This window comes from Dendrobates tinctorius, unplaced genomic scaffold (assembly GCF_039654945.1).
Source record: "Dendrobates tinctorius isolate UK_male_01 unplaced genomic scaffold, ASM3965494v1 ptg000205l, whole genome shotgun sequence".
Classification (NCBI taxonomy): Eukaryota; Metazoa; Chordata; class Amphibia; order Anura; family Dendrobatidae; genus Dendrobates; species Dendrobates tinctorius.
Window position 1 is genome coordinate 4,658,004 of NW_027361872.1, and position 11,772 is coordinate 4,669,775.

Genomic DNA, 11,772 nt, shown 5'->3' on the forward strand with positions numbered 1-11,772 from the left:
CCATTGATTGTCTGCAGGGTCAGGTGACTGATGGATGGCACATTATTATCCCGTTCATCAATCACCATACCTTTCAGCCAGTTAGGCCTCTTTCACACATCAGTTTTTTCCAATCAGTCAAAGTAGGTAGAAAACGGATCCTGTGCAGATTGTGAAAAACTGATGCGACGGATCTCGCAGCAGCTGTAGCTTGAGGTAAACTTTGTCCCTTGTGCTTCGAGAGAGAGAGAGAATGAATTTTTATATGTGCCAGAATGGAAAATGGGGTTAAATTAAAGGAATAGAAATTATTCCGGGCATGCTTAGTTTTAAAAATGGAATCAGTCGACGTATTCCGTCTTTTGACGGACAGCGACGGATCCTGCGCCCATAGGTTTCCATTATAGCCAATGACGGATGGCGCTGGATCCATCGCTGTCCGACTTTTCGACATAGGCAAAAAACGTTCCTATGTCTGTTGTCTCCGTCCGACGGACAAAAAATTTCCGACGGATCTGTCGCACTACGGATGAAACGTGTAACCATCTGTCACAATCTGTCGCCAATACAAGTCTGAGAAAAAACGGATCCAGCAGCATCAATCACTGGATCCATTTTTTTCAAAAAACGACGGATTGTGGCTGATTGGAAAAAACTGATGTGTGAAGGGGGCCTTAGTGGTCAGATGACTGAATGGAGATGGCGTCATCAATTCTGCTCTCTGCAGAGATCACAGAAGCTGCATGGGTTCACATTGGCCAGTAAAACTTTATTCTTTTTTTTTTTTTTTTTAAAGGAAATCTGTCACCCATATTTAGTGATATCATATAAAGATATCACTAAATTGTGCGTCCCATAAGGATTCTCTTAGGGCTTTTGACTCCCCCCGACTGCGCACCTTTGAGGCATAAATACCTTTTTTAGCTTGTTGGTGATGCATGCAAATCGCCACGGTCTGATGGGTGTGGCTTAGTAGTCTCCCCCTCCCCCACCTCCTCGACTTGCTTCACGTAATATTCGTCTGTGAATACCACAGACGCCGTTGGTTTCCGCGCTTGTGCAATGTAAAGGCCCCCGGCGCCTGCACAGTATGCTTTGCCCAACTGTGGGCGAAGCATATAGTCGCTACTACGCAAGCGCCGGTATTTTCCAGAGCGGTCTATGCCCCGGAAGTCTTCACATGCAGGACACACTTCCGGGGCATAGACCGCGCTGGAAAATACCGGCACTTGCGCAGTAGCGATTATATGCTTCGCCCACAGTTGGGCAAAGCATACTGTGCAGGCGCTGGAGGCCTTTACATTGCACAAGCGCGGAAACCAATGGAGTCTGTGGTATTCACAGACGAAGATTACGTGAAGCAAGCTGAGGAGGTGGGGGGGGGGGGGGGGGAGACTACTAAGCCACGGATCGCGGCGATTTGCATGCATCCCCAACAAGCTAAAAAAGGTATTTATGCCTCAAATGTGCGGGGTCGGGGGGAGTCAAAAGCCCTGATAGAATCCTTATGGGACGCACAATTTTGTGATATTTTTACATGATATCCCTAAATATGGGTGACAGATTCCCTTTAAATCCTTTCTCTCTGGCACGTTTTTAAAAATCCCTTTTAAGACCGCTTTATAGGGGAGCGAATGGTGGTATAACCACTGAGGCCCCATGGGAATCGTAATCACAAGAGTCCTTTTCTTAGCGCAGACCTAGCTATGAAGGCACATGCAGCCGAGTAAGAATTGGGTCCAAGGTGTCTTCTTAGGACACATTCACACGGCCATATTTTTGGTCCATGTTCGTGGTCAGAGGTTTTCAATTTCCTGATGTACTTGTATAGTGAAATTAGTCATGTGAACGCATCCTCCATCACTTTCTATCATGCTATACAAGGTTTATTATTCACAGTTTATTTAATCGTTCGAGCCCTAATGCAATATTTAAGTTCAACATCTTTAGTATTTTTCTGCTCCAGACCTTCCCGTACTCCGCTGATACTTCTGTTGTGAAGTCTGTGTTTTCGGCGATGCAGACTTAAACTCAAGCTGACAACTCTCCATGTAAATTGGTTTTTAGAAGCTTTTGAGAAATGAGTCTGTAAAAATATATTGATTTTATTTTGTTTGCCTTTTTGCGGATCTGCGCGTGTCCTCACGGACTCTTTATTTCAGCGTTTGCAGTTTGTTGGTTTGAGAAATTGGAATAGTAAGATGTCCCAGCGGCCGTAAAAAGGCCCATTAATGGGGCACATGGATTAAATCTGTAAGGATTGCCGTCTCAGAGCCTGGTCTGTTTTTGAATCTTTTTCTTCATACCGCAGAATATTTCATCTGGGCCAATAATAAAGACAATGTAAAGTTTCATTGTATTCCAAGAGGTTTTAAACATCCAATCCTCTGATTTTTCAGTCTATTAAAGTATCTGTACTTTATGATAAAGTAATGTACCTATTAAGGTAAAGGACCTATTTGTACCTTTACCAATTTTTTTTCTTTCTTGAAATTGTTGAAAGATTTGCCCAGGTATTTTTTTCAGTTGCCGTAATGCAGGGAATGTGATAAACTGTGTCCTAAAAACGTATTCTCGTCTAGTAAACGTCCCCCTTCCCCTGCTCCAGCAATACCAAGCTGTACACTTGTGTGTGCGTCATGTGCGACTAGACACGTTCAGCTTCCCCCAAAAGAAGTGAATTGAGAGAAGCCGAATGAGGCTAGTTGGCACATGCAAATCGTATACATGTGGCCACTTGGCCGCCCGCTGCACCGCCTATACGCACACTGTCACAATTCAGCTTTCCACAGGCACATAGTGACTTCAGTCTCTTCTGTTCCAAGCCTGAACAACGCCTTTTACAGGGAATCTGTCAACAGGATTCCCCCCCATACTATGTATATGAATGTGTAACTCTGTCAAAAAGAAGTCCAGCTGTACCTTTACATGGCCAGTCCATTCCTCTGTTACTGAGGAATTAGCGATTGAACTGATAAGCAAATGAGAGTGTAGATCTGAAGCCTCTGTCACTCCAGCTGTATTCCCCTCTGCGCCGCCTCCTACTGGTCGACTGATGGCCCCTTTGCCTGAAGTCACACAGCATAGAGGCTGTCAGTCAATGAGGAGGGGTTGGGATTGGGCCAGGAATAGAGCTGGAGTCATTTTTGTATTAATTCAAACACTTGCTTCTTAGTAACGGAGCAACAGACTGACCATGTACAGGTACTGCTCATAGAGCTACATGTGCTTATAAATAGATTGAGGGGGAAATCCTGCTGACAGATTACCTCGTTAGTGATGACATGCTGACCATGTCCACATGACTGTAATCATTCATTGTCCTCCGGTGCTGTCAAGTGCTGCCATTAATGTCTCCCTGTGTGGGGTGCGTCTCCCTGCGTGGGGTGTGTCCCTGCGTCCCCCTGTGTGGTGGGGGTGCGTCCCCCTGTGTGGTGGGGGTGCGTCCCCCTGTGTGGTGGGGGTGCGTCCCCCTGTGTGGTGGGGGTGCGTCCCCCTGTGTGGTGGGGGTGCGTCCCTCTGTGTGGTGGGGGTGCGTCTCCCTGTGTGGTGGGGATGCGTCTCCCTTTGTTGGGTGCGTCCCCGTGTCTCCCTGTGTGGGGGTGCGTCCCTTCGTCTCCCTGTGTGGGGGTGCGTCCCTTCGTCTCCCTGTGTGGGGTGTGTCCCTGCGTCTGCCTCTGTGGGGTGCGTCCTTGCGTCTGCCTCTGTGTTGGGTGCGTCCCTGCGTCTGCCTCTGTGTTGGGTGCGTCCCTGCGTCTGCCTCTGTGTTGGGTGCGTCCCTGCGTCTCCCTCTGTGTTGGGTGCGTCCCTGCGTCTGCCTCTGTGTTGGGTGCGTCCCTGCGTCTGCCTCTGTGTTGGGTGCGTCCCTACGTCTGCCTCTGTGTTGGGTGCGTCCCTGCGTCTCCCTCTGTGTTGGGTGCGTCCCTGCGTCTCCCTCTGTGTTGGGTGCGTCCCTGCGTCTCCCTCTGTGTTGGGTGCGTCCCTGCGTCTCCCTCTGTGTTGGGTGCGTCCCTGCGTCTCCCTCCGTGTTGGGTACGTCCCTGCGTCTCCCTCCGTGTTGGGTGCGTCCCTGCGTCTCCCTCCGTGTTGGGTGCGTCCCTGCGTCTCCCTCCGTGTTGGGTGCGTCCCTGCGTCTCCCTCCGTGTTGGGTGCGTCCCTGCGTCTCCCTCCGTGTTGGGTGCGTCCCTGCGTCTCCCTCCGTGTTGGGTGCGTCCCTGCGTCTCCCTCCGTGTTGGGTGCGTCCCTGCGTCTCCCTCCGTGTTGGGTGCGTCCCTGCGTCTCCCTCTGTGTTGGGTGCGTCCCTGCGTCTCCCTGCATGTCAGCCAATCATGGCAGATCCCTGTGACTGTACATAAAGCTGTCCTTTGGTTGCCTATCCTGGCGCTGTGGCATGACTTCTCGTGTCACCACCTGGCGCACCAGTGACTGGGGAAGCAAACCTCCCCGGTGGTGTGTACGGTGTTAGATTAGATATGATTTAATATACAGTAAAACCACAATTGTTTTAATGTAATCTGCTGTTTTGTTTTTAAAGTTCTCTACTGTAGCGAATCAGGTGGCTCCAAATGACAACGAAATTATTCAGGTTGATGGCACAGGGGATACGTCATCTGATGAAGAGTTAGGAACGGTGAGAGATATTGATGAGAACGAGTTCCTGGGTATTATTGACACTGAAGATCTGAAGGTGCTGGAAGATGATTCTGGATCTAACGATTCCACCAGTAATAGCAGCGATGATGAGGATCCGGAGATTGACGTGATTGAGGAGGTACGGCACATGATAGTACAGCACTATAGTCAGGTACACTTGGATTGCTACGTCCTGCTCCTAAATCTCAACTACGGATTATAATCGAATGCCGCCAGGCAGCTCGCGGATCTATAGTTCCATACATTTGCCAAAGAACACATCAGGATCAGATTACACAGGGTTTATGTTTAACCCTGAAATTATGGAGATCATAAGTCTACACAGAAGCTTAATACTCAAATGTATAGAATGACTTGATTTAATCGAGGCCTTATGCATTCTTGCTTCACTTTTTTTATTCTAGATAAAGGTCAGACGCGTACATGAGGAACAACACTACGTCCATTTATTCTGTGACTCATGTCCTGCGTTTTCGATAGGTTTTCACTATGCATGCACCATACAAAATTGTTTTTTTGTTTTTTTTTCAGCTACTGAATGGAGACTAGTTGCTATGATATATTCCATACACGCCAAATACGTAAATAATGATGGATTCCTGCTCTCATGACTTCTTTTAGCACCCTGACAGGAGGAGCGGCCTGAAGGATGTTTACTGTAGTGCTGAGCAGTGTAACTGTGAATCCTTCATTGGGATGGGTTATAACATTTACTAGAAAGCAACAACGATATCTCTGTGCAACCATCTTACTCCAGCCATCTCCCCTCCTACCTCTCGCTCTGTCCATACTTGTATATAGGAGGCACCTGTAAGCTGTTCCCAGAGTATGGAGTTCTGGGTATGGATTTTATCCGCACATAGGCTCAGTGCAGAGAAGGAAGAGGGAGGGAAAAGTGTTTTTTTTTAAGAAAAGTTATGGTCAGGATTTTACACCCCAAACTATTTTTTTTAACTTTCAAAGACAAGTCCCGCAATACCTTTACATGGCCAGTCCGTTACTGAGAAATCAGCATTTGAATTGATGTGTAAATGAGACTGAAGAGCTATGGTAGATCTGAAGCCTCTGTCACTCCATCTCTATTCCGCACCCAGCGATGTCACCTTCTGCATGAGTGCCGGCTCCTTTGCCTGATGTCACACAGCATTAAGGCTGTGAGTCAAGCAGGAGGAGGTGGCGACGCTGGTCAAGCTATAGAGCTGGAGTGACAGAGGCTTCAGAACTACAAATAGCTTTGCAGCCTCATTTGCATATCAAATCAAACCCTGATTTCTTACTAACGGAGAAACTGACTGACCATGTAAAGATATATTGTCGGGCTTGTCTTGAAAGCGCTACATGCACATACAAATAGTTTGGGGGGGATAAAATTCTGATGACCATTCCATTTAAGTGGTGATATTTATTTTTCACTATGAAATTATATTACATAGTTTCCCATTTTCACTTGTAACATGGATTTATTAAAGAAAAAAAAAAAAAAAGATAACTTTATTTCTTACCAGGCACTCGTACAGGAGCACAACTTTTTATTTTTTTATCCAAGCTGATTAACCCTTTACGTTGCATAGCAAAAAAAAATAATTCTGCTACTACGGTTGAAGTAAAATCTTTGTACATAAATTTATTTTAGTATCTTATTCATCAAGTTACCTTTAATGCCATTGTCAAGTTTCTTCCACATGAGCAGATATTTTTCTTCTTTTCTTACCTCTCACCATTGGTTGATGGCTTCCGAGTATTTAATTATTATTAATTATGCAGCGGCCAATTCCTCCAGTTCTCTTTTTCATCTATAATAGGAGCACCGGGTGCTAATGTTTAAAGTGTTTTATTTTTTAATAAGCTGCTGATTTAGAGTAGCACTTTAATACCTTTCCTTTCATTTGATTCTTTATAGCCAATTGCTGTCATGCTCGCACATCTTAAGGAATCAATTAAACTGATGGATTTTGTGCTGTTAGATAAGTCTCCGTGTAATAAAGAGCCCAAAATGTCTCTGCCTGCTGCAAATGTCTCCTGGTGGCGGCTCCGTCCTCATTCCAGTTCGCAGTTGTCACGCAGCTGAAGTTATTGGTGGCGTTTAATGAGACGAAATGAAAGAGTGAATTGTTTAGATGCCTGGGTGGATTTCCAAAAGACTTCTAAAAAAGATTGAGGGGAAATATCATCTGATGCACACAAAGCACTACACTATAAAGTTATTCTGGGAGTCAATAGTCGAATATCAAATCATAGTAACTGTTAGGGAAAAAAATATTAAGTTACGGGAGGAGTTGCATATACTATGCGGCAAGTTTACTACCGGTATTTATTTTTGAGCATCAAATACAAGAAATCGGCATAACAGGAAGTATAAAGGAACCCACACCTCTCCGTTTTTTTTTTTGCTGCAGGAATATGCCATGAATATCTATCATTAGACAACCCCTTTAACATAGTCTTCCGCTTATATCGAATAAGTAGCTTGCAACTATTTTTTTCTTCCTGTTTAGGAGGATTGTGACTTTTTAGCGAAAATCTTTACACAGCAAAAAACTCCTGGTGTGAACTTTGCCTTAGGCTCTGCATGTAGTGACTTTGTTTTTTATACCCTTATTTTAGTTTTGTTTTTTTTCTCTCTAGGATCCTTTAAATTCTGGAGATGATGTGAGTGAACAAGAAGTTCCAGACCTTTTTGACACTGATAACGTTATAGTTTGTCAGTACGACAAGGTACTCCAGCTGTTTAATCACCATTGACTTTCTCCAAACAGCTCTTTTTATGTGAAGTGCTGACATTGATGTCTCCCTGTATGGGGTGCGTGCTTGTGTCTGTCCCCGTATGGTTTGTGTGTGTCCCTGTATGGTGGGTGTATGTGCATGTGTGTCCCTGTATGGGGGGTGTGTGTGTTCTTTGCACGTGCGTGTCCCTATATGGGGGGGGGCTGTGCATGCGTGTCCCTGTATTGTGTGTGTGTGTATGCCTGCGTGTCCCTGTATGGGGTGTTTTTGTCTCTGTAGGATGTGTGTGCATGCATGTCCCTGTAGGATGTGTGTGCATGCATGTCCCTGTAGGATGTGTGTGCATGCATGTCCCTGTAGGATGTGTGTGCATGCATGTCCCTGTAGGATGTGTGTGCATGCATGTCCTTGTATGGGGTGTGTGTGTGTGCGCAATCGTGTCCCTGTATGGGGTGTGTGTGTGCATGGTTGTCCCTGTATGGGGTGTGTGTGTGCATGTGTCCCTGTGAGGGGTGTGTTTGTCTCTGTAGGAAGTGTGTGCATGTATGTCCCTGTATGGGCTGTGTGTGTGCATGCGTGTCCCTGTATGGGGTGCGTGTGCGCATGCGTGTCCCTGTATGGGCTGTGTGTGCATGTATGTCCCTGTATGGGCTGTGTGTGTGCATGTATGTCCCTGTATGGGCTGTGTGTGTGCATGTGTGTCCCTGTATGGGCTGTGTGTGTGCATGCGTGTCCCTGTATGGGCTGTGTGTGTGCATGCGTGTCCCTGTATGGGCTGTGTGTGTGCATGCGTGTCCCTGTATGGGCTGTGTGTGTGCATGCGTGTCCCTGTATGGGCTGTGTGTGTGCATGCGTGTCCCTGTATGGGCTGTGTGTGTGCATGCGTGTCCCTGTATGGGCTGTGTGTGTGCATGCGTGTCCCTGTATGGGCTGTGTGTGTGCATGCGTGTCCCTGTATGGGCTGTGTGTGTGCATGCGTGTCCCTGTATGGGCTGTGTGTGTGCATGCGTGTCCCTGTATGGGCTGTGTGTGTGCATGCGTGTCCCTGTATGGGCTGTGTGTGTGCATGCGTGTCCCTGTATGGGCTGTGTGTGTGCATGCGTGTCCCTGTATGGGCTGTGTGTGTGCATGCGTGTCCCTGTATGGGCGCATGCGTGTCCCTGTATGGGCTGTGTGGGCGCATGCGTGTCCCTGTATGGGCTGTGTGTGCGCATGCGTGTCCCTGTATGGGCTGTGTATGTGCATGCGTGTCCCTGTATGGGCTGTGTGCGCATGCGTGTCCCTGTATGGGCTGTGTGTGTGCATGCGTGTCCCTGTATGGGCTGTGTGTGTGCATGCGTGTCCCTGTATGGGCTGTGTGTGTGCATGCGTGTCCCTGTATGGGCTGTGTGTGCATGCGTGTCCCTGTATGGGCTGTGTGTGTGCATGCGTGTCCCTGTATGGGCTGTGTGTGTGCATGCGTGTCCCTGTATGGGCTGTGTGTGTGCATGCGTGTCCCTGTATGGGCTGTGTGTGTGCATGCGTGTCCCTGTATGGGCTGTGTGTGCGCATGCGTGTCCCTGTATGGGCTGTGTGTGCGCATGTGTGTCCCTGTATGGGCTGTGTGTGCGCATGCGTGTCCCTGTATGGGCTGTGTGTGCGCATGCGTGTCCCTGTATGGGCGGTGTGTGTGCATGCATGTCCCTGTATGGGGTGCGTGTGCGCATGTGTGTCCCAGTATTTGGTGTGTGTGCATGCGTGTCCTTGTATGGGGTGTGTGAGTGCATGCGTGTCCCTGTACAGGGTGTGTGTGTGTGCATGTGTGTCCCTGTATGGGGTGTGTGCATGGGCCACTACAAAAAAAAATACAGCCTTATATATTTTCAAAGAGAACTTGACAAGTAGATTCATGCAACCTAAGCCAGGGATTGCCTGAATCAGATGCCGGCTGCTCTATTACAGCCAGGTGTGGCTTCCAGGTATGGCTGCGGCATTTCAGAGAAGATCTACTTGGCAGAGCTTCTGGGGACCTTGTGTCTTAGCCGACTCGTCCCCCGGTGGCTTCTGTCCCCAGCCTTCTGTCCCCAGCCTTCCCTCCTAGACTGACAGGTCTTTTACTGATGTGTGACCTGTCTATCAAGGGGTAACTGAGTGGGGATAAATCTCCGGTTGCTGACCTCGGACTTGTCACCCAAGACACACAGCCCGTCTGGATCTTCAAAGTATGTTTTCTATGTGTTTCAGAGTAAAACATACCTGACTGTAATAAAGCGGCATGCAAGGCTCCAATGTAATGTGAACAGAGTCTTACATGAAAATTGTTTTCTCCATTGTAAGTACACAGCTTTTCTTTCCCTTTTTGACCCCCCCACCCCCCCGCTGCTTTTCCTTTTAGAACATTGTCTTGTGAGGCAAAATAAAAAATGAATATTGTATTCAGCAGCCAAATTATCTGTAGACTGTTAGGATGTTTGCTTGATGCAAGAAGCGATAAACGGAGCTTCTTCACTGAATGGATTAGCACTGGTTTTTCTGCAATAACTGCTATAAACCTAGATTGCTTCCAGAGGAAATGTTCTATTATAACTCTTTACTTTTTTTTTTCTTTTCCAGATCCACAGAAGCAAAAATAAGTGGAAATTCTACTTAAAAGATGGAGTCATGTGCTTCGGAGGAAAAGACTATATTTTTTCAAAGGCCATCGGCGAGGCAGAATGGTGAATTTGGATGAAGTGTACATCGCAGTGCCTCATTTCCATAAAGTCTTTATTTTTGTTGTCTTTTGAAAAATCCCTAACCGTTAAAAAAGACCTTAACCCTTAAATTGCTCATAGGCTTTTTTGCTTTCTGATTTTTGTTAAAAATTTTACCCGAGAGCTGCCATCCTTTATTCTTTGAAATTGGCGGCATTGGGTTTATCGAAGGTGAATCTGCTCCATTTTTTTTTTTTTTAATTGAGTTCCAACATTTTTCAAAGTTTTTCATTTCTTTCAAATACAGAGCTCCATAATCCCTTATATTGCCACCAAATTTCAGTATGCACGCTGCATACATACATACATACCGTAGATCTTAGACCTTATGATGCTAGTGTACTTACTTTGAAAATGTACATCACAACAGCTGTGTATGATCCTGTTTGAAAGCAAGCGAGTGAGAAAGCTCATCATTCATCAGTACTGGTGTTTGATATGCCAGTGTTAATAAACTGCACTGGACTAAGATGTGGAGTAAGATAAAAATAAAGCATACACCTCTTAATGAATTTGGTGCATTTTTCAGCTCCCGTGTTACACTGCAAAAAATATGCTCTGGTCAGTGACTGGGGTACATTTTTGTCATTTACACAACTTTTGTGGTGTAAATTCTAATGTATTTGTCGGCCGAGTTGACCCACGTTTTCCAACTTTGGGACCTTGAAAGAAAAAGAAAAATGTTTAATATGTTTTTTAGTCAATTTAGGTTGTTTGTTTTCTTTCTAGGTCAGGATGTATTGTGACAGTCATGAAATTTTTAGTTTCCAAGGCAAAAGACCTTAGATATAAATTTAAATATGTTCCACATTGGTTATGTTGAAACCTAAATGTATTTCTATTATTAATAGTTTCTAATGTATATTAATGCCTATGAGCAATAAAAAATGAAATCGTGGAGTCCATTTGTTTCTTATAAAAAAGAAAGAAAAAAAAGAAACTTGAGGAAATGTTGGTTTAAAGTTTTAAGGGATTTTCAGTTCTCTTCCACTTTATGTATGATTTTTGGTTACCCCTGATGAATCCCCTTTATTGGGGAAGAAACGCGTAGGAAACTTACATTTATTAATTGATGACAGGTATCCCATAGCAGCACACATTTGGGGTCTGTCCTTGTAAGGACGGGAGTAAAGCAGGGGCGCAACAGGGGAGTATTGAGACTCCTTCCCCTCTTCTTTGCAAACATATTGAATCATATATCCTGCTCCTGTCCATGATGAATCTGCTATGGGAAAACGTCTATTGGTGAGACCAAACCAATTTTTTAATTGAGCACTGTTATGTACGAGCACTTTATTGGTTTTGTTATTGTATCACTGTTGTCATAGGTCCAGAGGTTATTTTAACCCCTTAATGAACCGGACCTTTTTTCAGTTTTGCATTTTCGTTTTTCGCTCCCCTTCTTCCCAGAGCCATAGCTTTTTTATTTTTCCGTCAATATGGCCATGTGGGGGCTTATTTTTTGCGGGACGAGTTGTACTTTTGAACGACACCATTTGTTGTACCATGTAGAGTGTGGTGAAATTGCAAAAATAGTGCAATCCAGCAATGGCTTTTTTTTTTTTTTTGCTAGGGTCACTAAATGCTAAAACTGACCTGCCATTATGATTCTCCAGGTCATTACGAGTTCATAGACACAAAACATGTCTAGGCTCTCTTTTATCTAAGTGGCGAAAAAAATTCC

General features: G+C 45.6%; 1 protein-coding gene across 5 annotated transcripts in view; it reads left to right on the plus strand.

Annotated features, from left to right (window-relative positions):
- The window catches only part of GTF2A1L (general transcription factor IIA subunit 1 like), a 67,029-nt gene extending 56,041 nt beyond the window's left edge, over positions 1 to 10,988 (plus strand). For 4 of the 5 annotated variants that reach the window (XM_073554023.1, XM_073554025.1, XM_073554026.1 and 1 more), the window contains 3 exons: positions 4,514 to 4,750; positions 7,258 to 7,347; positions 9,949 to 10,988. In XM_073554023.1, the coding sequence (XP_073410124.1) occupies positions 4,514 to 4,750; positions 7,258 to 7,347; positions 9,949 to 10,056 (435 nt within the window). In that variant the 3' untranslated portion in view covers positions 10,057 to 10,988. Of the gene's footprint in view, positions 1 to 4,513; positions 4,751 to 7,257; positions 7,348 to 9,579; positions 9,668 to 9,948 lie in introns of all 5 variants that reach the window. The other variant, XM_073554024.1, reaches the window with a different exon arrangement.
- The last annotated feature ends 784 nt before the right edge of the window (positions 10,989 to 11,772 follow it).